The sequence below is a fragment of the Papio anubis genome, chromosome 17, assembly GCF_008728515.1.
Source record: "Papio anubis isolate 15944 chromosome 17, Panubis1.0, whole genome shotgun sequence".
Classification (NCBI taxonomy): domain Eukaryota; kingdom Metazoa; phylum Chordata; class Mammalia; order Primates; family Cercopithecidae; genus Papio; species Papio anubis.
The window spans coordinates 16,347,254-16,374,529 of NC_044992.1; the positions used below are offsets into that span (position 1 = coordinate 16,347,254).

General features: G+C 52.9%; 1 protein-coding gene across 8 annotated transcripts in view; it reads left to right on the top strand.

Annotated features, from left to right (window-relative positions):
* Nucleotides 1-27,276, top strand: part of MPRIP (myosin phosphatase Rho interacting protein) — a 150,923-nt gene that overhangs the window by 68,537 nt on the left and 55,110 nt on the right. For all 8 annotated transcript variants that reach the window (XM_021928781.2, XM_009189776.4, XM_009189775.3 and 5 more), the window contains exons 4-6: nt 16,469-16,620; nt 21,399-21,483; nt 25,883-26,126. In XM_021928781.2, coding sequence (XP_021784473.2) covers nt 16,469-16,620; nt 21,399-21,483; nt 25,883-26,126 — 481 coding nt within the window. The remainder of the gene's footprint in view (nt 1-16,468; nt 16,621-21,398; nt 21,484-25,882; nt 26,127-27,276) is intronic.

Genomic DNA, 27,276 nt, shown 5'->3' on the forward strand with positions numbered 1-27,276 from the left:
CTGGAGACCTGGTTGTTAAAGAGTGCCAGGCAACTTCCTTCTCACTCCCCCCCTCCTCTCTCACCGTGTGATCGCTGCACACACCAGCGCCCATTTGCCTTCCACCCTGAGTAAAGCAGCACAAGGCCCTCCCCAGATGAGATGTCCACCCTTGAACTTTCCAGCTATCCAGAATTGTGAGCCAAATAACTGTCTTTTTCTTTATAGATGACCCAGCTTCAGGTATTCCCTTATAGCAGAACAAAACAGACTAAGACAAATTATAATCCAAAGTATAAAATCCACAAGTCCATATTGGCATAAGGAAATGATTTAGTAAAGAAATAAATAAATGAGAGAGAAGAAACAAAATGTCCTGTGCAGAATTTCAGGTAATTTATGCAGCTACTTAAGGAGATGGCCATAGCTCCCCATTCCGTGTTGAGTGGTGACTTCTTTCCGGAGAACACGGGTAGGGAGCAGCTCTGCAGCAGAGAAACTGACAGGCACGACACCAGCCACTCAAGGTCATCATCAACAGTGATCAGTCATGAAGCCTTGAAAGGATGGGAGGAGAAGGAGACATCACCTCTATGGTTGTCTTCCCTTGAACACATAACCACAGTCTAGTCATGAGAACAACATCAGACAAACCCAAATTGAGGTGCAGTCTACAGCACACCTTGTCAGGTCTGAGAAACTGGTCAGGTCAGGTTTCACAGAAGGTCTGATAAACTGTTGCAGCCAAAAGGAGCCTCAGGGGACAGGACACTTAATGTGATGTGGGGTCTTGGGTGGGATCCTGGAGCAGGAGGAGGACAGTGGATGCAAGCTGAGACCACCTGAATCAAGTTGTGCTGAATGAGGTGTGAGCTTTAGTTAATAACAGGTCAGTATTGGTTTATTCATTGTAGCAAATGCACTGCACTGATGTGTAAGGTATTAATAACAGGGTAAACTGGGTAAGAGGTGTAGGAGAACTCTTCACACGCTCTGTCAACTCTTCTGTAAATCTAAATCTATTATGAAATTAAAACGTTATTTAAAAAGTTTAAAAAAAAAACCCTCTAGGCACAGCGTCTGTGGGGGAGCCGTGTTCCACACGGAGTAGTACCAAAAAAAAAAAAAGTACCATAGAGACTCAAAGAGAGAGGAAGCCACTGCCACTCTAGGTCAAGCTGCTAGGAAGGACCTGGAAAGGGGGTGCCAGTGGCCTTGCCCTTGAAGGACAGGGAACACCAGCAGCCCGGCCATGAAGATCCCAGCAGGTGTCCTGAGGCAGGACTGGGGCCCCAGGTCATGAGAGGAAAGCTGGGAAGTGGGGCTCAGGTCATGATGGGAGCCTCACCAGGGGCTTTCTCCCATCTCCCCTTTAGCCTGGGCACCTGCCTGCTGGCCTGTGTGTCCAGGGGGTCTCTGTTTTCTGCTTCTGCTGAGGAGGGAGACCTGGCAATGGGTGGTCCCTGAGAGACCGTGCTGGGAAACAGCTGTGGAGGCTGAAACTAGCGTCCCTCTTGGGACCACACGTTCCGTTGTTGTAGGACTTATTCAGACTCTTCTGCCTGTTAAATTGAGGCAACAGGACCAAGTGGTAACTGCGGACTGACTCGGCCGTCATGAGCGGTGCCAACAGCAGGCAGTCTCCTACCTTTCTAAGTGTGACCTTTCTAAGTGTGATGTCTGGTCAGACCTGTGCGCAGGCTCCCTCGAGCGGGCCGCCTTCCCCAGCACTGCGCGCTCACTCTCTGTCCCCAGGAGGCCTTTCCCACCGTATCTGCTGGCTTCTTACCAAGGTCCTTCGCCACACTGTGGCATGCTACACCTACCCCGGTATTTGTTTAGCTTGCCTGACTGCTCTGGAAGGGCAGTCGTCCAGGCCAGGGTTCATCAGTTCTGTTCATTGTCACATGACGGTCATCGGCACCGCACAGAGCAGGTGCTGGGTAAATGTTAATAGTTACGAGGTGTGCGGGTTCTGTGGGCAGTGTGATCCACCTTGGGCAAGCTGCTGCGCTTTTCCAACTGGTATCCCTGTGTAGGCGATGGCAGTGATGCACCTCACGCTTGGCGGGACAGAACATGCCTGTGTGAAAGGCCTGGGTAACTGCCCTTTCTTATCTCCAGCTGAACTCTGTCTCTGCCCTCCCGCTCCTTGGGCCTAGCTCTTTCTGTCAGGATCTCCCAGGTCAAGTCTCGAGCCTTGTGCCTGGAGCCGCCTTTAAGACATCTGAATCCTCCGAACCCGGCCTCCTTGCCTCTGCATCCCACAGGTGTTCATCTCAAAGCGGCTATGTATGCCCTCTCTTCCCCTGGGATCATGAAGTCTGAGGCAGGCACCATGTCTGCCTCATCACTGTGACCCCAAGCCTGATGTCCAGTAGATGCCATGGAGTTAAAGGATTTGGGGGACGGTGGCCCTGCCCTGTAGCCCCAGCCCCTCCCCAGCTGTCCCCGTCCTCTGTACGTGAAACAGCCCTGGCTCCTGCCATCTGCTCCTGCAGGGCTCACTCAGGACCCTCATCTGCATGGTTCATCGATCCCATGAACTGAGTTCCACTTATTCCCAGCCTCCTCCCCTCTGCCCCTTTAAGGGGAGCCCAGCTCAGCGGGAGGAGGACGGCCTCCTGAGGACAGGGCTGCGACTGGGCTGTGGGTTGGTGCCACTGGATAAAGGTGTTTCAGGGCAGCCGGTGGCATTGAGGGGGAGGGAGGGAGGATGAGGCGGCCCTTAGGCTGTGCATGTACTGCATTCCCCACTAAGAGGCACACGGGCCTCGGGAGAGGCTAGGCATTTCTGCTGGTGACACAGCCAACTCACGCTGTCCTTTCTTCCTGGCCACAGGAGGCCAGTGAGGCGTCCTCAGCCCTGGGCTGTCTTCCAGCAGCCCTCCCAGCTCAGACACCTGGGATGGAACTTGGGGTCTCACTAGCTCCCATGAGCTTTGGGAGCTGTCCACTTGGGGACTCCCCAGGGTTGGGGCTGGAACTGTTTCATGCCCTGGGGGGTGGCAACTTGGGGCTGCCCTTGCAGACGGCTCCTGGCCCTGTCCTGCAGTCTCTTCCACTGATTGGTATCCCTGCCTGCCCTTCCCATCTGAGTCCATCACTAGCGGTATAGCCCTAAAGAGTTTGTTTTCTATGAAGACAGGGACAGAAGTGCCAGAGAAAGGTAGCTGGGGTATAGGTCAGGTACAGAATTTTTTAAAAGAAATTTGCCAGTACCTATTCTCATCCTGGCAACCACCATTCTACTCTGTACGAATTTGACTACTTTGGGTGCCTCACATAAGTGGAATCATACAGTATCTGTCCTTTTGTGACTGGCTTGTTGCACTTAGCATGTTTTTGAGATTCATCCGTAGTATAGCACATACCAGAATTTCATTCCTTTTTATGACTGATTTAAATGGCAGTGTATGTACATACTACATTTTGTTTATTCATCTATCTATTAGTGGACACTGGAGTTGCTTCCGCCTCTTGGCTATTGTGAATAATGCTACTATGAAACGCGAGTGTACAAATATCTGTTCGATTCCCTGTGTTCAGTTCCTCTGGGTATATACCTACAAGTGGAATTGCTGGATGAAACAGCAGATCTATAAAGTCCAGTTTAATTTTTTGAAGAAGCTCCATACTGCTTTCCAGAGTGGCTGCGCCACAGTTCCAGTTACTCCATGACCTCACCAACTCTGACAGTTTTCTGTTTTTTAACTTATCTCTACCCTAGTGAGTGTGAACTAGCATCTTATTGTGGCTGATTTGGTTTGCATTTTCTTTTGTTTTCTTTTTTTCTTAAGAGACAGGGTCTCACTCTGTTGCCCAGGCTGGAGTGCAGTGGTGCCATCACAGCTCACTGCAGCCTTGAACTCCTGGGCTCAAGGGATCCTCCCTGCTCCCGAGTAGCTGGGACTGCAGGAGTATACCACCACACCTGGCTATTTTTTAATTTTAATTTTTAGAGATGAGGTCTCACTATCTTGGCCAGGTTGGGCTCGAACTTCTGGCCCCAAGCAATCCTCCTGCTTTGGCCTTCTGAAGTGCTAGGTGACTTTCATTTTCTAAAGACTAACGATGTCAGGCACCTTTTTATGTATGTCTTGGCCATTTGTATATCTTCTTTGGAGAACTGTATATTCACATCCTTTGTCTATTTTTAATTGTCTCTTGTTGTTGAGTTTTAGGAGCTCTTTATTCTAGATACTAATACTTTATCAGATACATGATTTGCAAGTATTCCCTTTCCTTCCCTAGGTTGCCTTTTCACTCTTTTGGTAGTGTCCTTAGATGTACAAAGGTTTTTAATTTTGATGAAGTCTAGTTTATCTTTTTTTTTTTTTTTCTTTTGTTGCTTATGCTTTTGGCGTCATATCCAAGAAATGGTTGCTAAATGCAGTGTTACTGGGCTTTTTTTCCTTGGTCTTCTATGCATTTTATAGCTTTTGTTCTTGCATTGAGGTATCTGCTCCATTTCAGGTTCACTGTTGCATATGGTGTAGCGTCACCCTTGGTTGGTGGATCCTGCTAGCTGACCATTGTGGTGAGTGAGGGAGTTGAAAAGCTGTTCTTCCCCAGTTCCCAAGCCTCTCCCACCCTCTTCCCATCTACCCCCACACCAGTTTTAGGAGGAAGGTGGGCCTTAGCTGGGTGAGGGCTCCCAAAGGAAGCTCCTTTGGCAGAGGGCCCTTGACCACTTGGCGGGGGCCCTGGTATCTTGCTGCCCAGGCAGCGGCCGGAGCCAGCAGGCCAGCCTGGCACAGCAGGTGTGAGGAGGAACTTCCTGGTCTTGGCAGCAAGTGAAAAGGGTCCTTGTTTTCTTATTTTCTGCCTTAAAAAAAAAGTAGTTTAGTGGTTCTAACTACGCCCCTGGGAAAGCCCTGAACAGGTCATTTCCTCAGCATCCCACAAAGTCCCTTCTAGCAGAAGGCCCAGCCCATGCACTGCAGCATCAAGGCTGGGGCGAGGCCCACACTGCACTGTTGCTGCTGGCATTAGGAGATGCTGCGCATCTTGGAGGCCCCCTCCTGCTAATCCATGAATGCCTCGGAAAGCCCACACTGTCTCTAGGGCCAGAGCTGAATCTTAAAAGGGGGCCTACTTGGGATGGGAGCCCAAGTAGGGTGACAGCCACTGTCACATTCCAGTAGAGGGAAAGAAAGGTAGGGCCTCGGGATTTTGGCCCTGGCTGCATGGTTCCTGCTTCCTTTGTGGTGGAGGCGGCATGTTGTGGTGGGCTAGGAGTTAGGAAACCTGGGCCTCAGTTTCCATGTCCAGATATTAGGGGAGAGAAGGGGTGTAGAGAACCTTCCAGGCCAGTGTTGGTAGGGAGGCGAGCTCTCTCTCCTCATGGAGCCTTGAAGGCCTATTGAAAGGCCTGGCCTGCTTGGTGCTGAGCCCATGGTTTCTCCCTGTTATCTGTGCAGTGTTCTGTTTTGTTTTGTTTGAAGTGTACAAGTCATTGTCTTTTAGGATATTCACATGGTTATACAACCACCAACACAATCTGATTTCGGAGCATTCTTCATCAACCCCCAAAGAAACCCTGCATCCCTTAGCTGCCTCCTCCACTCCTCCCCTCCTGCTTCCCATCTTTATCGATTGGCCTGTCGTGGACGTTTCGTGTAAGTGGAGTCATGCAGCATCATCTCCACAACTTTACCATCTGCTGATTGCAGCAGAGTCCTTGGCCCAAGGCTGGAGTGGTGGCTTCAGACCAACACCATGGCCTTGGTGGCCTAGGTGTTGTTCATGGGAAGGCCATTCCTCAGGGGCCTGCATCTCTTTCCAGACAGCTTGTCCACCTCATGCCCTGCAGAGCCTGTCACTGTCTGGTCTTTGCACACATATCATCCTGTTAACCCTTAATGAATATGGGATTTTGGTAAAGTTGATGGTTTCTATTTCATTTTATTTTATTTTTAGTTTAGTTTAGTTTAGTTGAGTAGTGTAGTGTAGTGTAGTGTAGTGTAGTGCAGTGTAGTTTAGTTTAGTGAGATAGAGTCTCGCTCTGTCGCCCAGGCTGGAGTGCAGTGGCGCAATCTCGGCTCACTGCAAGCTCCACCTCCTGGGTTCACGCCATTCTCCTGCCTCAGCCTCCCGAGTAGCTGGGACTACAGGCACCCGCCACCAAGCCAGGCTAATTTTTTTGTATTTTTTTAGTAGACATGGGGTTTCACGGTGTTAACCAGGATAGTCTCGATCTCCTGACCTCATGATCCGCCCACCTCAGCCTCCCAAAGTGCTGGGATTACAGGCGTGAGCCACCGCGCCCAGCAATGCTTTCTGTTTTATAAATAAAACATATCTATTACATGTATAAGTAAATCTATAATATAAATCTAGCAGGGTTGACTTGTTTCATTGTTCAGAAATGTTTACTGAAGCACATATTGGAAGGTGCTGACCTAGGTGTATAGAGTAAATAAATACAAGGAGTTTTATCAAGCACCTTACAGCTTAGTGTACAGAGCAGTTGGGCAGACCTGTGAATGGGCCATGGCCTCTGCACAGGGGCTCCCTTCAGGGAGCACAGAACAACGATCCAGGAGGGGAGATGTGTCAGGCAGGCCTCTCCGGCAGGGCAGTGATAAAGGAGGCTGTCCTGTGCAGTGGGTAACCGTGGGTCTCCCAGGTCAGCAAGCAGGTCCAGTAGGCAAGGTGGGGCAATTGGTGCAGGGAGCAGAGCTTGGGCTGGGAGCTGTTGGAGCAGTCGAGTCTGGGGATGGCCTGGCCAGATCTGGGTTCATGAAGAATGGTTCTGGGGCTGTTCCTGTTGAACTATTCTGAGGCTCCGAGTCCTGCTATGCCTAGGAGGGTAGAACCCGTGGGCCTCTTCACTGTGTACTAGATGTTCCCAGCTGGCTGCATCTGGCCAAGCCTCCCATGGAACTCCCAGAATCACAGGTCTGAGGCCTCCCTCCTGCCAGTCCCCTGTCTGTATTGGTGGGCAGTGGGAAAGGGCCTGCCCTGCGTGCATCTGCAGCTAGGGAGAGGGATCAGAAATGTTTTGCAGGTAGCGTCAGGGGCCAGGTGTTGTCGGCCTGGGGCTCAGCAGAGGGGCAGACCCTGCTCTCCCCTGGATTGTGGCCTGGGAAACTGGCATCTGGTGCTCCCCAGGGCTCCAAGGCAAGAGCCAGAGAGGCACAGGGAGAATCTGTGAGGTACTCAACTGCCTTTGGATTGACCCCTCGGCTTGGTCCATTGTTTTCAAGAGTCCTCATCATCCATCTTAGCACAAGTAGCTGGCCGTGGTCTTTGAGTAGAGGACGTGCCCCATCCCCTTGCAGGAGATGGTGGCCCATGATGCCCAGAGCTCCTCAGTCCACTGAGCCCTGCCTCTCTTGCCCCAGGGTAGGAGACGGAACATGCCTGACACTGTTCTCCCTCCTTCCCAAGCATTCAGGGAAAGTTGTTGAATACATCGTCTGCTGACCACCACCCTTGCCTGGTAGGAGAGTGATGATGTGCACTGAGAAGCAACGGGGGACAGGACGGGTATGCCAGCCTGAGCCTGAGCCTGAGCCTGAGCCCGATCCCGAGTCCGAGTCCCGCTTCAGCTGTGCAGTATCGTTTGTAGTCTTGTGACAGAAGGGGGTAGATTATCACCCCAAAGGGAAATCTCTAGGCGAAAACATTAGGCCACTCCTCATTCCCCTCCCCTAGTTCCTGGCAACCACTCCTCTGCTTTTTCTCTATGGGTTGGCCTTTTCTGAACATTTCACCAAGATGAAATCACACAGTATCTGTACTTTTGTGACTGGATTCATTCACTTAGTGTGATGTTTCCAAGGTTTGCTCATGTTGGAGCATGTGTCAGGATTTCATTCTTTTTATGGCTGAATAAAATAATATTCCATTATATGAATATTGCATGTTGTCTGTCCATTCGTCCACTGATGGACATTTGGGCTGTTTCCACCTTTTGGCTATCGCGAATTATGCTGCTACAATATGATTTGTGTACACATTCGAGTACCTGTCTTCTGTTCTTTTGAGTATATATCCAGTAATCAACTTGTTGGGTCATATGGAAACGCTTTGTAAATTTTTGAGGAACTACTGAAGTTTTCCACAATAGCTACACCATTTTACAATCAAAATGAGACCTATATTTACCACCATTTTACGTTAGGGAAACTGAGGCTCACAGTTTGTGACTTGCCCAGAATTACAGAGCTAGTGAGTGTGGAGCTAGGACTTGACTCCAAGGGTAGGCTCTTCTTGGCTAGAGAACTCTGAAAACAGAGAGCTCAGAGTCTACCTTAGATCTCAGAACTTCCACGGAGGGAAACAGCTGGGAGAGCAGTGGTTTGTGGCTCCAGTTCTCCCTCCTGTCCTGGACTGATGGAAGCCCCATGAGCTGGTCTCGCTTGCCTGTGCCGTAGGTCCAACCTAGGTAGCCCTGGCTGGCCAAAGCTGCCTAGGGTCCTGGGAGTCTCACGGGGGCTGTGTGGCTGGCCCAGGTCATGGAGTTGTCTCCCTGCCCTTCTTGCTGTAGCCAAACTGCTTCTAGGGGCCTGATCTAACAAATCACAAGCCTGTCTTTTGAGGAGGTGCTGGTGACCACCCCAAAGGCCACAGGTGTAGAATGGGCATCCAACTCTTGGCCCAGAGTCCCTCTGGGGCTGCAGGACCCTCTCTGGGGTTCGCCAGGTTGTAGCATGCAGGTTTCATGTGAGACACCTGAAGGGTGGGGAAGGGTGCAGAATCATGGCTGCCTTCCCAAGGAGATGATATGACTGGGAATCAGACCTGACACCTGAGGACATTGGGATGTTGGGATGAGGGCTCAGCCCAGCCTAGGGGCTGTTCCATGCAGCCCCAGGAGGCTACAATGTGGAGGGTGATTGTGGAACTGCCCTTTGAACCATGAGGACTGTGGAATACACCAGGACTGGCAGTGATGACTGGGAAGGGGGAAGGGAGTTCTGCCCAGCAGGTACCTGCTACGACCTTTTGTCAGTCCCTAGGCGTGGTTGGCCTAATGCTTCTCCGAGTGTGGCACAGAGGCCAGGCAGAGGCTTTGCTTACTCCGAGTCTGCGTGGGATCATGACCCCCTTTCTGCGGCTCTGTCCAGTTTCCTCAGAGGACTTGGGCTTTGGGGATATCTCTCTGTGGAGAGTGCTGCGCACTGGAGAGGTCTGCAGCCCCGGAGGGACTTTGGGTCAAGAGTTAAGTGCCCTTTCTACACCTGATGGCCTTTGGGGTGGTCACCAGTACCTTCTCAAAAGAGAGGGGCTTGTGATTTGTTAGATCGGGCTCCTAGAAGCAGTTTGGCTGCAGCAAGAAGAGCCGAGAGACCACCTTTGACCTGGACCAGCCACACAGCCCCCATGAGCCCCGCTCCTGTGTTGTGCCTCCCAGGATGTGGGTTCCGGGGGCACCTAGGAACTCAGCTGGTGCTCCCCAAGGGCTGTGTTCCTTCCTGAGAAAACTATGGAGCCAACCTCCTGATTCCAAAGAAACCAGGGACTTCTCCTTAGACCTGGCTCGAGCAGCCAGACCAAGTATGCAGCACAGCCCACCAGCCCAAGGGAAGAGGGAGTTGGTGTTCCTGCCTGTGCGCTGCCTTATCAGGCCATAGCTCAGTGAAGGGCCAGGCTGAAGGCAGGGGCCGTGCTGGGCAAGTCTCCACGTGGTCCAGGCTGGGTGGCCCTGCCTACAGTTTCTCCGATAAACTTAGGCATGACCTTGTGCAAACAATTGCAAAGTCCAGGGAGGAAAGATGCCAAGGAGAGAGGTGCAAGGGTGCCAGTCAGAGAGGACCAGACTTGTTCTGGGTGGCACCATGGAGCGCCATGTCCTGTAACCACTTGGAGCCCCAGCTTGTACATCTGAAAGTCAGAACAGTGATATCCCTGCCTCCTGAAGCACTCAGGGCCCGGCTACTCAGGGCCCTGTAGCTACTCAGGGCCCGGCCACAGTGAGCACCCGGGAAGTGGTGGATGCACTTCCGACTTCTGCTGCAAGGCAATTCCCCGTGTCCTCCCTGGAATGTGCTAAGCCACCTGTCCCTGCCAGAGTGCAGATGAGCGAGTTGACCACTCAGCACCAAAGTTTGCAGGCAAAGCTTTTCATACTCCTTAAATGGGTCACAGTGCATATGAAAAAATAATAAATACATGCACGTGGTAGAAATACTGACTCACCGTTGTCCATGTCATGTGCGTGTGTGCACTTGTGTGTGTGCTCATCATGGTATGAATCCTTGTGGGCCTTGGTTGGATGAGTTTGTGAAACATGCTGTCTCAGGACCTCAGGTGTGGGGGGAGTCAGGTTTCACCTTGAAATCCCCTTTCTGACCTTGAGATTTTGGGAGTAATTCTCTGCCCTGGTGGAGAGCCTTTGTTTCTTGAGTCTCTGTTTTCCAGTCTGAATGAGAGATTAAGGGATAAAGGGAAGACTCCCACCCAGGTCTCACGTGTAACTGGTTCTATAACAGCAGCTGCCTGGAAGGAAGGGCCTCCTGACGATAACGCCAAACAGCCCCTCACCATATTTCTGCTTACTTTCCTCTTGTTTCCCTCTGACTTAGAAGCTTGCCTTCCCACACTCATGGGGTCAACAAGAAGCAAAGACCGGTTTTCCCAAAAGTGCACCTGTTTGGGCCAGGGATGTGGTAGAGGGTCCCCGGTTGGAGAGGCTGCTGTAGCAGTATTATCCTAACCCAGGAAGGTTGCTCTGGCCTCTGACAGATGCCCTGGCTGCAGTGCACAGAGCTTCCAGTCTCCTGTGGGCCTGTGGACAGAGGACAGGCAGGAGGAGTACGGTGTGCTCATCTCTTTGGAGAGAAGCCTTTGTCCTGTGTCCTCCTGCCTAAACAATCTGCAACCTGTAGCACCTCTGCCCTCTTAGCTGGGGTAGGATGGAGCCTAGAAGAGGACCAGAGGCTCCTGATAGCTGGAGGGCTATGTGGGAGCTGAACCCATAACTTGGTGACATAGCAGAGTCAATGACCTACAGAGGGCCATCTCTTTTTCGGAAAATAAATCAAGCAAAACTAGGTGAAGCTCGGCCTCCTAGGGAACCTGGATTCCTGACCTCTGGAGTTATAGAATTAGGGCAGGGAGCTCATCAGAGCTGCTTTGCTGACAGCGTTAGAGCTGAGGCGTTCCTTCTGGCTGGATTTGGGTTACAGCCTAGATATTTGCCCTTACTCTCACAGCACAAGGTTCAGGCCTACCCAGACATAGATGGTGTCCTGCCCCCTAGGCAGAGGCAGGGGAGGGGAGAGGTGCTGGCTGAGGGGCTCCCAGGAGCCATTGGTTGAGTCTGCTCCAGTCTTGTAAGCCCTGGAAATGCTGCTGAGTGTAGAGCAGCAAGGGGACCAGCTCTGGAACCAGAGTGCCTGGGTTTGAATCCCAGCATGGCTACTTCCTAGCATTGTGACCTTAGATCTAAATTACAGCCCTGCATTGTTTAATGACAGGCACACATCCTGAGAAATGCATCCTTAGGCAGTTTGGTCCTTGTGTAAATATTCTAGAGTGCGCTAACACAAAGTTAGACAGTACAGGTTACTGCACAACTAGGCTTTGTGGTAGAGCCTATTGCTTCGAAGCCATAAACCTGTACGCATGTACTGTAATATCGCAGGCAGTTATAACACAGTGGCAAGTATTTATGTATCCAAACCTAGCAAAACATAGAGGGCCCTGTTGACTAACACCGTTGTGCAGTGCATGACTGCACTTAGCTTCTTAGCAGTGTGCTTCCTTGTCTGTTGGATGGGGGGTGACAGTATTGCCTGCCTCATAGTGTGTTCGGAATGTTCAGTGAGAGGACGCAGGGGAAGAGTTTGCAGCAGTGCCTGGTATTCAAGGGCATGGGCGCAAACATGAGCAGCATTGCGCCCTGCGCCTGTGCTGGTGCTGTCATTGCTGCTTCCCCCATCGGCAGCAGGGAGAGGGGAAACGCTGCGCTACTGAGACTTGGAGGGAGCTGTTTTCTTTTTCCTTTTTTTTTTTTTTAAGTTCAGGGGTACAAGTGCAGGTTTGTTACATAGGTAAACTTGTGTCATGGAAGTTTGTTGTACAGATTATTTTGTCACCCAGTTATTAAGCCTAATACCCATTAGTTACTTTTCCTGATCTTCTCCCTCTTCCCACCCTCAACCCTCTGAAAGTCCCCAGTGTGTGTTGTTTCCCTCCATGTGTCTATGTGTTCTCATCATTTAGCTCCCACTTACAAGTGACAGCATGTGCTATGTTTTCTGTTCCTGTGTTCGTTTGCTAAAGATAGTGGCCTCCAGCTCCATCCATGTCCCTGCAAAGGATACTATCTTCTTTTTTATGGCTACGTAGTATTCCATGGTGTGTATGTATATATCACATTTTCTTTCTCTGGTCTGTATCATTGATGGGCATTTAAGTTGGTTCCATGTCTTTGCTATTGTGAATAGTGCTACAATGAGCATACATAGGAATGTGTCTTTATAATAGAATGACTTATATTCCTTTGGGTATATACCCAGTAATGAGATTGCTGGGTCAAATGGTATTTCTGTTTTTAGGTCTTTGAGGAATTGCCACACAATCTTCCATAGTGGCTGAACTAATTTATACTCCCACAACAATGCATAAGCGTTCCTTTCTCTCCACAATCAAAGGGAGCTATTTTCATAGCAGATCCTCGGACCTGGACCTGTCTTCCAAGAGTGCTGGTTAGAAGCAGTACATAAATACAATTTGAAAAGTTAGTCCCAGACCTTCACACAGTGGTGGTGGGAATGTGAAATGGTACAGCCACTTTGGGAAGTAGTCTGACCCAGCACTTCTGCTCCTGGGTACACACCCAAGAGAAATGAGAGCACACGAACACTGTATAGGAATGTGCATAGCAGCACTATACACAGTAGCCAAAAAATGGAAACAGTCCAAACGTCCATCAACAGATGAATGGATAAACAAAATGCAATATAGCCACACAATGGAACGTTTTTCAGCTGTAAAAAGGATTGAAAGACTGGCACATGCTGCAATGCAGAGGAACCTTGAAAATACGCTAAATCCTTGAAAATATGCTAAATGGAAACCAGATTTTTCCATGTATGCAAGGTATCCAGAAGAGATACATCCACAGAGGCAGGAAGCAGGTTAGCAGTTGTTGAGGTGGGGGCAGGTGTCAAAGGGAAGTGACTACGAATGCTCCAAGGCTTTTCAAGGGGAGATGGAAATGTTCTGCACTTAACTGCTGTACAGCTCTGTGAACATGATGCTAAAAGCCATTGAACTGTACACGTCAGGTAAATTGTATGTAAATTATACCTCAATAAAGCTGTTGTTAAAAAGAAAAGCTAGGCCAGGGGTGGTGGCTTCACACCTGTAATGCCAGCACTGTGGGAGGCTGAAGCAGGCGGATCAGTCGATGTCAGGAGTTCGAGACCAGCCTGGCCAACTTGGTGAAACCCCATCTCTACTAAAAATACAAAAATTACTATAAAATACAATACTAAAAATACAAAAATTAGCTGGGCTTGGTGGCAGCCACCTGTAGTCCCAGCTACTTGGGAGGCTGAGGCAGGAGAATCACTTGAACCCAGGGGGTGGAGGTTGCAGTGAGCCGAGATCACACCACTGCACTTCAACCAGGGCAACAGAGCGAGACTGTCTCAAAAAAAAAAAAAAAAAAAAAAAACGAAAAATTAATACCAGGATTAAATAAAAATGAGATCATCTGATTAAGAGCAGGAAGTTTTTTTCCCTCCTCCGGGGAAATAGATTGGACTCTGGAGTTAAAATTTTCCCCTCTTTGATAACTGTTATTTACCCCCATTTGCTCTCCTTTCTCTGTGCGTGATAGGGTTCAGTGATGCTCTGATATGGTTCAGAGAGTGTAACTGTGAGATTCTGACACACAGGTAGTTAATATATGCTAATTTCCTTCAGTTCTGGCCCAGCTTGGTATGTTTTTGCCTTTTATTAATGCTTCTGAAATCCTTTTTGGAAGGAGGTAGAACCCTCACTTTGCACATGAGGAAACTGAGGCCCAGAGAGGTGGAGAGGTGGTAGGCATTGCTTCATACTGAGTTGGTGAAGCTGAGACACAACCACGTTCAGCGACAGAGCAGGGATTTCGTTGGGCTGGGGGCCAAGTGCCCAAACAGTTACTGTGTAAGAGGGAGGAGTGGGCTTCAGGGACAGTGAGCAATTTGGTGACACTGAACCCTGGAACCGTGGCCTCAGAGTGGGACCTGTGCCTCCAGGAGGCCAGTGGATGATCCCTTGAGAAGAAAACTTTGGAATTTCATTATGTTCCATCTAACGTATGTCTCTATGCACCCTCATAGTAGACTGTCACCTATGTATGGATACACAGCTCATTCAGGGCCTGCACTGTCAGCATTTTGAGACCACGGTCCCAGGCACCAGGGTGGGAGTCAAAGACCAGAGAGGAAGGGCCGCCTTAGGAAAGCCCCTCTGCCTCCACGGTTGTTCCTCCACGATGGCTTCTGGTTCACTCTGGTAACGAGTGCACTGGCCACTTTGCCATTTCATGTCATCCAGTCCTCGCTGTGGTCCATGGAGTTTCCTCAGTTAGCAAACAAGAGAGTCTACCTCAGAGAGACAAGATGCCTTGTCTAAGGAGGTGGGGGTGTGGTGTGCTTTTACATGGGGGTGTTGGGCTCAAGAGGGAAGTCAGAGCAACCCTTCATTTGTCCAGAGGGTTCAGACAGGCATCTCCACCATGCCAGGATGCCCAGGATGAGAACTTCTATCAAACAGAGTAAAGGGGCTGGAGCTGGAGAGAGGGGATTGGGAAAGCCAGGATCCCTGCCTTGGGCAGGAAGGCCCACCTGTCCTGTGGCTGTGGCCATAGCACTCAGTGTGGACCTCCCCAACCAGAAGGTGGCAGGGGCTTGGATCCAGCCCTCCTGGACTAACTTAAAGATGGGGTCTGAGGCTGCCTCCTCTACCCTCTCCTCCTCAAGAAACACCCACTCCACTGTTGGAGAGCACTGAGCTGGGCTTGAATGTGGCTCCTCCTTGTGTCCCCCCAGGGTCATTGCTGAGGCAGGATACCAACGGTGTGTGCTGAAAGGGTGAAACCACTGAAAGAGGCTTCCCTGTGAGCCCAGCCTCCATTCCACCTGCTGTGCCACCTCCATTCTGAGCTGGACCCACAGGGGATGGCAGAGTCCAGAGACCCCACAAGGAAAGGCTTCTTGGACTTGGGCATTTAACCATGGAGAAAAGAGCCAGCAGCCATGTAGGCAAGGGCTTTGCAAAGCCAGCAGTCCTAGGGTCTGACTCCTGCAGGCAGGCATCAAGGGGGTGTAGAAAGAAGTGGCAAGTAGGTCAGAGGAAGTAACAGGAAGATCACAGGAGCTTGAGCTGGAGGGACGAGGAGGTTGCATCTAACTCGTATCTGAAAGAAAGAAGGTCGGGGGTGTGGAGAGTGGTTGGTCTGAACTCAGCGTGGGCACCAGACCCAGCATCCTGCTCTTCAGACCAAGCCCCCATTGACTGTCAGCGAGGAGCTTGAGGCTGGATAGCGGGAGGAACCTTCTCGACCTCTGGGTGGAAGGCAGCCCAACTGCAGGCCACCCCTCAGATGGATCAGAAGCATCTCCTGCTTCTTCAAGAATGAGAACAAGGAAATGGTGGGCTGTTGGGGGTGCTTGGTGGAAAGGCCAGCAGCTGCCCATTAGTGGGGTGGAGTCAGTGTGGAGCATGTTAAGGACAGGGGCACCCCTGGTGTAGTGGTAGCCGTGGCGACCTATCTGCTCTCCCAAAGCATCTTTACGTTGGGAGAGTAAGAAAGAGGCCAGAGGGCACAGGGCTAAACAAGTCATCTCCATAAAGGTCCTCTTGCCTAGCCCTTCGCCTCAGTAGGGACTTCTTAAGGGCTTCCTTTCCTGCTTTTGGTTTTCTGTCCCTAATTTCAGTGTCTAACAGCTTTTGCTGTAAGAAAAACAGTTACCGTTTGCCATGCCAGAACTGGCGTGGCAGCCTTTGCTGGGCTCTGCTCTGGCCCTGGGAAGGTGCCGTGGGCCAGGCTGCTGGGTGTACTCCTTGGCCGCCTCTAAAGAACACACAGTGCACCCACCCCACAGCCTGCTCTCAAGGATGTGGCTTCTCTCTGGCCCCCTCGTTGCCTCTAAAAATAACCCTGCTATTTTGAAACTGCCTCCTCTGGAGCTTTTTCTTGCTTCTCTGTGGGATCAGCAGCCCTTCTGAGACCAGGATCTCGGCTGCCCCTGTCACCCCAGCTGTCCCCATCCTATCCTCCCCTGCACATCCCCTCCAGTGCAAGTGGGATGTTGCTTTCCAAGTAGGAGGGGTATTTAGCTCGGTGTCCGCTGGAGAAGGCCAGGCCTGTCCCTGTCCTCCCTGGGATGGGCACAAAGGAAGAGGATCTGGGGCTGGGGCGAGGGAGAGCACGCCTGGAGGCCCCACAGGCTGTAAGGGTCAGGAATGGCCTAGAGCTGTGGGACGTCTATGGCCCCGTTGGCTGGCCTCTGGGTGACTCTCTGCTGCCTTCTTGCAGCCCACGACTCTGCCTCAGGGCACCATCAACATGAACCAGTGCACAGACGTGGTGGATGGGGAGGGCCGCACGGGCCAGAAATTCTCCTTGTGTATTCTGACGCCTGAGAAGGAGCATTTCATCCGGGCAGAGACCAAGGAGATCGTCAGTGGGTGAGTATGCTGGTGCTGTGGAACAAGGCGCCACCACCTGCTGCGGGGCCAACACCAAATGGGCCGCCTGCCCCTGTGGTGATGTCGACGTTGTCTACTTCCCCACGTGTCTCTATTCTTGGGCTCTGTCTCTGTTCTCCGCACTGCCATGTGCTGAGCAAAGCAGAAATCAGGACATCCGCCATTCCACCTGCAGCCTCTGGGGACCCCTCTTTGCTCTGGCCACCTTACCCTCCTCGGGCCTCCCCGCCTTTGCACTCACCACACCCCCAACTCACCTGCCCCTCCACCTGGAAGTGGATCAGTCCCTGAAGCGCATGACCTGGGCACGCCTTCCCCCAGTCTGGGGTGGCTGCTCCTCCTTCCAGAGAGGGTGTGGGCTCCACCACCTATGAAAGCACCAGGTTACTGCTGTGTCCACGTGTTTCTCCCTCAGTGATGGTGGGGGTGGGAGGTGTCTCAGTCACATCCCCAGCACCTCACACCCATGCCACTCTGCTGTCACTGCACGGATTGGTTTCTGTGAGTGGAGAGAATGGATAAGTCTTTCGCTCACCCAGGTCCCCCAAAAGTGGTGGACTGGCTCAGGTTGAGAGAGCCCACAGTCCAGGGGCCTGAGCACAGTGCTCCTGAGCCCAGGGCAGCATCTGCCTTCCCAGAGCTCCCAATCTAGCAGGGGATTCTTTGCTACCCGCATGGCCTGGGCCGTGGTGAAAAGCTGTATGTGGTCCGTGCAGGTGACAGGCTCATTGGGCCTGACAGGAGCTCACAAACTGGATCTCCAAGAATCCCTGTCTTGCTTAAGGCTGAGAAGGAGGCACATGAGTCTAAGAAACTCTGGGAGAAAGTAAACCTGAGGCTTGCTGGGCCAGGCTGACTGTAGCAGTACAGAGTAGAGGGAATCAGGAATATGAAGCCCTTGGGTTTGAACACACAGATGACTTGGAGCACCAGCCTTGCTTTAGCCTCTCAGCTGCAGCCTGGCCAAGCCTGGTGAGTGAGCACGGCCGTAAGTCCAGGGTCACGTGGCAAGGCATCCGGGAGCCAGTGCTGGGCCCCGGGGGGAACTCTCTGCAGATGTGTGCTCTCCCCTAGAGTCCTCCTCTGGAGAGAGGCAGGTTTGCATTTCTGAGCACCTGGAGCTGAGCTGGAGGAGAACTTGTGTCTCCCCCGATCTTAATCCAGAACCATATGATCAAGAATGTCAAGGGCTTCTGAAGAACCCTTATGGTACAGTCGAGGAGACCCAGGGCCTGGAGACGGGAGCCTGGCCAAGGGCACCTTCAGCACTTCCTGGCTAACACCTGTTGCTGCTATTGGCCGGGCGGGACACAGCTGAGGCTCCCTCTGCCCAGGTGGCTTCCCTAGGAAACCCTCACCCTTTCCAGAGGAGCTGGGTCCCAGGGAGGGTATGGGTAACAGGTGGGATGGATGGGAGTTCTGGGTCTCCAGAGCAGGCTGGGAGTGTCTGGAGCAGGGTTGGTTCTAGGACCAGCCCAGAGAGGTATGTGTTGTACCACGTGGTATTAGGAGAGGGTGATGTTTTGCATTTGGACTGCCTCCAGCAGGCAGCGTAAGTCCTGCCAGAGGTCCTCACTCCATCCCAAGCCCCTCTCCTATTTCTGCTCTCTTCTGTTGCATGTTCAGGCTTGCCATACCCATGCAGCTTGGATAGACAAGATCGTTAATGGACCAAGGTACCAGGTGCACACGCCATTGGGGCCCCACATGTGGTGTCTCAGTGGCATATCCAAAGCCAGGATAAGCTACCTGAGGCTCTTCCGCTTCCCCTCGCCCTGGTTGTGAGCCATGTTAGTTTGTGTCCAACAGGCAGGTTCTCACGTGGCAGCCTATCCTGGGCCTCTGCAACCCCTCTCATGAAAGTGGGCAGCCACTTCCTCACCTTCCCACAAGCTGGGATGCTGAGCTGTGTGAGGGAGTGTCAGGCGTGGCCTGCGCACCCTGGGGACAAGTACTTTTGCCTCCTTCTCCCGTTGCTCTGTCTCCTGCCCTCGCTGACAGCCCCCTTCCTCTGCTCCCTCTGTTGCCCATTATAACTCCTCTTCCCAGTAACCTCATCCCTAGGCTCTGGAGTGCCACTCTGCGTCTGAGCTCTCTGATCACATCAAAGCTGGTCCCTAAGGAGGTGCAGACACTTCCGCCAGGCAGCTGGGAGCAGGGTGGATTGGGGACAGTCCTACCCAGCCTTCTTCCCAGGTCTTCTCTGCATAGCCCTGACAGCTGCGTGGGCTGCCAGGTCTCTCCTGGGCCTGGGTAGAGGAAGTTGGCAGCTCTTTCCAATTCACACTTCCAGGATGCTGGACCACACTTTACACAGCTCTTTTAGACGAGGTGGGATTTGGGTAGGAGTTGGCAAGGGAGCTCAGCTGGGTGAAGTCTGGGCTTCCCTTCTCCCTGCCCTGCCTTTTAACCTTACCCACTCATCTGGGCTCTGCCGTCCCCATCTGGAGAGCCCCAGCACCTACCAGTCCCATATTCACACTCACCCCGCTCCTCTCTTCTTGGGGTTTGTTTTGTTAACATTTATAACACATCTGGGTGATGTTAGATGCTTCCTATTGGACTTCCTTGAGAAATCCAAGTGCAGAGGACACAGTCCATCATCTGTTCCTGGACCCTGCATCTCTGTGACTCCAGCCACAGACTCCAGTCTGAACAGAGATTAAGGTGTGTATTGGGACTGAGGCCACATGGGACACCTGCTGTCCTGGCTCCTCCTGAGTCCCGGGCTTGCTGGAGCCAGCCCAGGAGAGCTCAGCAGCTCCACGTAGTCAGCAGAGCACCTGCGGTGCAGCCTTCTCCCCTCCCCTCCAGGTTCCATCCTGCAAGGCCATTAGTCATTGCTGACTGATGGAACCTGGGCCAGTCTGCAGGGGCTTGGGGTGCCTGGCAGGGTTCTGCAGCTCCAGCATGCTCCACACCTCGGGGAAGTTTTAAGTGCAACCTTCTGCAGGCACGGTCCCTCAGAGTAGTCAGGAGAAGTGGCCGCTGCCATGGCAGACTAGAAGGGCAAACATGTTTAACCCCATATGCTTTGTGAACACCCCAGGTTGTATGAGCGAGGCCCTCTCCTGGGACCTCTTCTCCCAGCCAGCCTTAATGAGATGTGTGACCAGGGAGGAGAGGGGCTCAGGACCCTCAGAAGGCCTGCCTGTCTGCTGGCTTTGCAGATAGTCACAGCCTCCTTTCTTGTTTTGGGGCCGTGGAGGAATGACCCACAGGACCTGTGGCTTGGGTCTCTGGTAATGCAGTTGTTTATTCATTCTCTTAGCAAATCGAGCATCACTGGCTGTGGGCTGAGCTGGGCTTAGGGTGGCCCTTCAGCTCTGTTGCTGTGGTTCCCTGCGTTAAACCTGGCCTCTGCTGCCACCAGATGTCAACCGCACACCCATCCTGAGACTGTCTCAGAAGCCAGTGACTCTGACTGACCCTCCTTTTGTCTGTTCATCTGTCCTTCCCTCCTTTCTTCATTTTCTCCTTCCTTCTCTTCCTTTCCTGCTTCCCCCCTCCTCCCTTCCCTCCTCCTCCCCATCCTCTTCCTCTCTTCCCTCCTCTATCCCTTTTTTCCTTCCCCTCCTTTCCCCTCCACCTCAAATTAAAGAAACACCTCTGGGCACAGAAGACTCGAGCCCTTCTCCTGCCCCAGGCTCAGTGTGCTGTTGGGTGCTGCGCCCGTGTGATCTCTAGCAGGGTGCGGCAGTACAGACCGCCCCCATCCCCAATCCTGGGCCCAGGCTGCCAGCAGGACCAGCATGGACCCTGGTGCTGGAAGACCTGGAGCAGTGTCTTCTGAGGCTCCTTCCACTCTGGAGGGGACACTAGGGCTGTCCTTGCACAACCAGGCCCAGGGCTGGAGCTGGGGCTTCAGAGGCAGGACCTACACTGCCCTCCGCTCCTCCCACCCCCGTCCTCCAGCCCTCACAGGACTCGCAGGCAGCTCTGGCAAGGCGACTGCTGTTAGTTCCTTTGTCTGTTGTAAAATTCTGTATGGTGGAAGTAGTCGTCGTGCCATGATCCGATCTAGCTTCTGATTTCAGACATGAGAAGATTAAAGCTCCTAAGGTCCTAAGGGGCCAGGAGCTACCCAAGATTGTGATGGGATGGAGGCAGAGCCAGATCCAGAGTCCTCCTGCTGGCAGTGCCTGCTCTTGCTGTACCCCTGGTGTCTATCCAGAGTGAACTTCCCACATACAAGCCCTGACGGGGTCCCTGGGCAGCTCTGCCCAGCCTTCCTCAAAGCCAGGGTGCCCAGCACCCTCCCTCTGCAGGGACTGTGGGAGTTCAGCTCTCCCCCCACTCTAGTCCCTCAAGAGGACCCGTTGTGGGAACTTGGCCAGCATAGCTCCTAGATTCTCGCCTCAGGGCCAGCACCTGCCTCTGTTGCCCTAAATGGCTCCCAGTCACAGCTCATCTGTGTTCTCGCCAAGCCCACTGTGGGAGAGCAGTGTTAGGGCAAGTCCTGGAGACAGGGTCAGTAAAGGAAGTTACATGTCCTGTGCTCTGAGGCCATGGCCAGGCCTGGCCTCTCTGCCAGCATGGAGTCTGTGTCATGTCCTGAGCCTGCTATGGTTGTGGCAGGGTCATCGTCCAGACTTGCTCTGTGGGCGCTTCTAGCCCCAGCATAGCAGTCTGTCGCTGGGGACGATGCCCTGCTCTCCTTGGTGCCCAGAGACCTGGACTACCCCAGCAAGGGCCGGGGCTCCTAGTCCCCAAGTGCCAGGATCTTACCTGGTACTTGTCTCCTTTTCCCTTCCCAGGTGGCTGGAGATGCTCATGGTCTATCCCCGGACCAACAAGCAGAACCAGAAGAAGAAACGGAAAGTGGAGCCCCCCACACCACAGGTAGGCAGTGGGTTTGCCAGGTGACATCCCCTCAGTGGAGCCAGGTCTTGGGAAGAAGTGAGGGCTCTCTGGAGGTTAGAGGGTGAGGACGCAGTCAGGCCAGGGCTGAGGCGGTCACCACCTCTGCACATCCTTGCTGTGGGCTGCGGTCTGCAAGATCCTCACTGAGCCACAGGGGAACCACAACAGGGACAGGATGGCCTGCTAGTGTGCTCTGGGGCTGCCCAAGGGAAGTTTCCAGTCAGCCTGCAGTACACAGCTGTGACACCTCCCCTCACTATCCTGCTGGCAACTGGGGAGGGGCAGCACGGGCAGCCTGCAGCCACAGGCAAAAGGACTCTGCACCCACAGATGGCCCTGCAGGCAGCCGGATGGGGAGGAGAGTCCTGGAGTGGCATGGCCCCTGAGGAGCTCACAGGGGCCCTTGCTCCAGTTCCCATGTGACCTGAGCAGGGCGTGGCTGGCTGGGGTGGTCCCTCAAGGCCCAGTCCTTCCGTCCTTCCCCACAGGCCATGATCCTCCTTTTCTCCCTGGCCAGTGTGCAAGGCTCAGGGCATAGAAGGGTCCTACATTGCCTTACCACACTCCCCATGTTCCTGGGTCCATGGGGGAATGAGGTAACCTTTTTGAGCCTCAGTTAATCAACTTGCAAAGCGGGCCTGTTGCTGCCTAATCGCCAAGATTGTTGTGAGCATGAAAGGAAGTTTTGGACCTATTATGGGTTCTCAGTAAATGTAATTCCTTTGCCTCTGTACCATATGCTACTGTTCCCAAGTGCTTTGCCTTGTCCTGAGCCTCCTAGTCACCCTGAGAGGGAGCAGGGTGGGGATGGGAGTCCCTTGGGCATTACAAGGCCAGAGGCCCACAGAAGTTAAGAGAACCAGCCCACAGGCTGCAGAGGTCAGGGGGCATGCACTAGCCTGGGTCCCTTTCTCCTCTCAGCCCCTTGGGCTGCCCTTGGATGTACCTGCCCTGGGCTGCTGTATTGGCCCTCCTGTTGATGGAGTCAGCCTGGGCCACTCTCAGCCTATGGTCATCCACCCTCCATTCTGGGGTTGAGGGTGGGAGACACCCAAGCCAACATCCGCTGGAAAGGAGATGTCACTAGCAAGAAGCTGGCAAAAAATACAGAGTGGTTCCTGGGACTCAAAATGGAGCTTCCTGCTGGGGAACAGCAGTTGATACGTAAATCCCCCAAAGCTACCCGGTTTGAGAGAAACAAAAAAATCACAGGCAGAATAACAGCGTTTAGGGTTACGCTGCGTTTCCATGGTGATGCCTTGGAAACAGTACAGAAGCAGAGTTCCTGCCTTCAATAAGGTAACTCCAAGTGCAGAGGCCACTGTCAGCCCAGGCCAGGGAACTTGCTTGCTCTCCCTCCCTCATGACACCCAGCTCCCCAAAACAGCTACCCATGACCAAGCGTCAACTTTTTTGTTGGTAGAAGGAGCCACATGATCCCAGGGTGGGTAGATTACCCTCAGGTGGGTTCCCTGAGGGTCTCTTAGAGTCTGGAGCACAGGGTTCCTAGCCTGCACTCAGCCCCCTCCTGAGACAACCTTGTGGGGTCTCTCCTTTGTACCCCTTGGTCCCTAGAGCATCCCATTTGAGGCTGCTTGTTTCCAGAAGCTTTGAACTTTAATCAGGGGCCATCTCTTTGTCAAGTCAGTCTTGTGGGGTGACGTGGGGACCCTGCAGCGGAGCAGCAGGGACCATGGTTGAGATGGGGGTCTTTGGGCAGGCCTCCCCTCTGCATGCAGCCTGATGCTAAAGGCATTCTCATGGGCTAGGGTGGGGCTGGGGGTAAACCTCACACCTGCAGAGCACCTGGAGAGGCGAAAGCCCGAGACTCTATACTTCTTTCTCCATGGCCCAGTGTAGGTCCAGGAGAGTTTCACATTGAACCAGTGGAGGGCTTGAAGTGGTGGCTGTCCGTTGTGCCCAATAAGAATCAGCTTCTGCCCTTGAGGAACTCAGGTGGGACCTTCTGGAAGGTTCTGCTTCCAGAAGTTGGGGCCAAGGATCACACTGCGGGAGCAGCAGACAGCCTTTCAGCTGAGGGCGGGAGTCTCAACAGAGTCTAGGGCTGGGAGAGGAGAAGGGCTTGGCCTTGACCAGTGTTTCCAAAGCCTGCAGCCTGAGAGGCATGGGCTCCAGGCAATAAAGGAGAAAGCCTGGAGCAGAAGGAAGTGATGACCCATGTAAGTGTGAAGGGCAGGAAGGATGGAGATGGATGGCAAGCCCAGAGCTATGTTTCCAGCCAGGTCTGCAGGCCCCGGGTCTCCAGGCCCCGGGTCTCCACTCCTCTGGTGGAGCTGAAGGAGGCCCGCTGCTCCATCTCCCAGCCCACAAGGTTCTGCTTTTCTCTGGCTTTCTTCTGAGTTCAGTGTGAGCCCAGCCAGCACCACCGGGCCCACATGTGTGTCTCCTTTAAGAATCCTGTTTTTTACTGGGGTGTCTACTGCCACCACCACCACTCCAAGTTAGAATTCTTCCTTCGTGTTGGTTGCTGTGCTCCGTGTTCCTGCTAGGGAAGTGGGGAGCCTTCTGAAACCCCTGCAGAGAGAGGCCCTGCTTGGCAAGCAAGACTGTAGAGCAGCTTTGTTTTGGGGAAGCGCTACTGCCATGGTGGGCAGTTAGGGTGGTTCTGCATCCAGTACAGCTGCTGGTTTCCCGTGGATAAGCAGCCCAGGGCACGGTGCTTGCTACAGGGACAGGCAGTCCTGGGGTGGCATACCCTTGGGTCATTGGAGCCATTGGGAAACTTCTCAGGAGAAACCTTCACTATTTGCTTCCGAGAAGCTGGCTTCTTCTGAGGGGAGCCTTCAGCCTGGGAGTCTGTCTGCTGGCAGCCCTAAGCTGAGTAGGTGGTCAGGTGTGCGTCCTGGGTCTGTGGGAACAGCCTCCCTGCCTTTATCCTGTCTGTGAGGCCTGGAATCCTTGCAAAAGTACCAACAGCTTTGGACCCAGAGCCCCACCCAAGACAGTGCCCCACCAGTGGGTGAGACTGAATGTATGGAGCCCAGCCAGGCTATTAATAAATAGTCTGGTGGTGATGCTGCATCTCCAAGTGTGCACACATGCAATAAAGAACCTGTGTCATCTGCAACCCTCTCCAAGGTCCTAAGCCAGAGAGGGACTAAGGTGGGTTTCTAAAAATGAAGCTTGGCCATCAGGATGGGAGCGGGAGGTGGGCACTTGTATATCATGCTCTTTTGCGAGAGAACTGAGATGTGCTTCACTTTTGGAGAGGGGCCAAAGCCATCCTGTTGGCTGCCCTCTGGGCAGGGTTGTTGGGGCTCAGGATGTAACCTGGCACTGCAGAGCAGCTGGGGATCACAGCCCTGCTGTTGTCTGGATTCTGTGTTTGCAGAGTCGAGTTAAGGTTCTCTGCCCAGGGACTGGACTCTGCATCTGCTTAAATGCCTGCCCCACAGACACTTCTCCCTCGGAGCAATACCACTTTCACAACCTGGAGAGATTGGGGTTTGACACCTTTTCCATCTGGGCTACTGGCTTGTGCATGTGTGAGCTTGTGAGTGTGAGAGAGCAAGCATGTGCACATGAATGTGTATATGCATTTGTGAGTGTGTGCCTGTATGCAGATTCAAGTGGGGTGTTTGGTGTCTTTGTGTGTTCTGTCTGCTATAATAAAATACCACAGACTGGTCAGCTTATAAATAATAGAAATTTTTCTCACAGCAGGCTGGTTAGTCCAAGATTAAAGTGCTAGTACTTTGGGTGTCTGGTGAGGGCCCCCTTGCTGGTCCTCACATGTTAGAAGGGGCAAGGCAGCTCTCTGAGGCCTCTTCTATGAAGGCACTAAACCTGTACATGAGGGCTCCACTCTCATGACCTAATCACCTCCTAAAGGCCCCACCTCCTGATACCATCACCTCGGGGGTTAGGATTTCAACACATGAGTTGTGGGGAGACACATATATTGAAACCATAGCATTTAGTTTGCATCTGAAAACTCTTTCCTTCACATAGCGTCTGGACACTCCATTTTAGCCTCTTAGGAGCAAAAAGCAGATGGTGGGTAAGGCCTCAGGGCTGGCCCAGACTTGGGTGCTGTGAACTTGTTCTTGCGTTCACCGTAAGGAGCTACAGATGATGCTGGACCTGTCTCGAGGGCGTGCTCTCTTTCCACACTCTGTTCTGTCTCGCCTTATTCGAGTCTTGAATGTCTAGGAATGACAGACTCCACATCTACTACTGTGGTCTCACTGTTAATGCCTGACCCACTGTTACGGGGCACTATCTGAAGATTCCAGGCCCCTGACATTGTATAGTTAGTTGGTCCTGGTGTTCCCTATAGCTGGGCAGCCAGGACATGTGACCCATCCTGAGCTGTGTGCTCCTGCACCTGCACAGACACCACTTTCTCCTCCTCCAGGAGCCTGGGCCTGCCAAGGTGGCTGTCACCAGCAGCAGCAGCAGCAGCAGCAGCAACAGCAGCAGCAGCAGCAGCATCCCCAGTGCTGAGAAAGTCCCCACCACCAAGTCCACACTCTGGCAGGAAGAAATGAGGGCTAAGGACCAGCCAGATGGCAGCAGCCTGAGTCCAGCTCAGAGTCCCAGCCAGAGCCAGCCTACTGCTGCCAGCTCCCTGCGGGAACCTGGGCTGGAGAGCAAAGAAGGTGAGCGGGGGCCAGGCTGGCCTGTATGCACTGGAACGGCCCTTCCTCCTATCAGAGCTGGCCCTGGGGATTCAGCCAAGGCCTGTAGCGCCCAGTCACAAGCCCTGGACCTCCATTCCCTTTGTCCATCAGCCCTGTGGGGAGCATCTAGCCTGGTATGGACTGAGATTCCTGGGCTCCAGTCTTGGCCTTGCCCCTTCTAGCTCTTAAATCCCATCTTTAAAGGAGGAAGACAGCTCCTGTTCTCTCAGCCCCAGTTGCTTGTCAGGAGAATCAAAAAAGTTTTGCAGCAGGGTCTGTGGATGGGAAGGCCTCTGTCACTGCACCATCGTGTTTCTGTGTGCATCCTGCCCCAGGAAGCAGCAGTCAATTTCATCCCTCACCATCTGCATTCTGCCTGGGCCCCTGGCAGAAGGAGGGGAAGGGGTGCTGGGGAGGCAGCAGTTGGCATCCTCATGCCCTATCTTTTAGCACTTTGGAATTGCCTGAGCAGGAGTAGGGCTTCCATCTTTGCCTCTCTTGTTCCCAGGCTCTAGAGGGCTTTGTAAGACACAGGCTGGGTTTTCCCATCTGTATTTTGTCTAGATTGTTAAAAGTAAGTGAGCATCTGGGGCCAGCCCAGCTCACTCTGGCTGCATGTTTTACATGCACTCTGGGTAGAAGGTGTCTCAGTCTTCCTCTCAGGCCTATCCATGTGAAAAATCTGTTCACTCTGTCTCACTTCTGTAGAAGTCCCCTGCCCCTTCCCACCCCCAGAATACACTAAAAGACTGAAGGGGCTGGGCATGGTGGCTCACGCCTGTAATCCCAGCGCTTTGGGAGGCTGAGGCAGGTGGACCACCTGAAGTCAGGAGTTTGAGACCAGCCTGGCCAACATACTGAAATCCCATCTCTGCTAAAAATACAAAAATTAGCCAGGCGTGGTAGTGCATGCTTGTAGTCTTAGCTACTTGGGAGGCTAAGGCAGGAGAATCACTTGAGCCCAGGAGGCAGAGGTTACAGTGAGCTGAGATCGCACCACTGCACTCCAGTCTGGCGACAGAGCGAGATTCTGTCTCAAAAAAAAAAAAAGACTAAAGGGCTTGTTGACTGTCAGCTTCCCCCTTGATGTTGGTGAGAAGCAGTTGGTGGTGGTTGTCTTGTGTCCTGA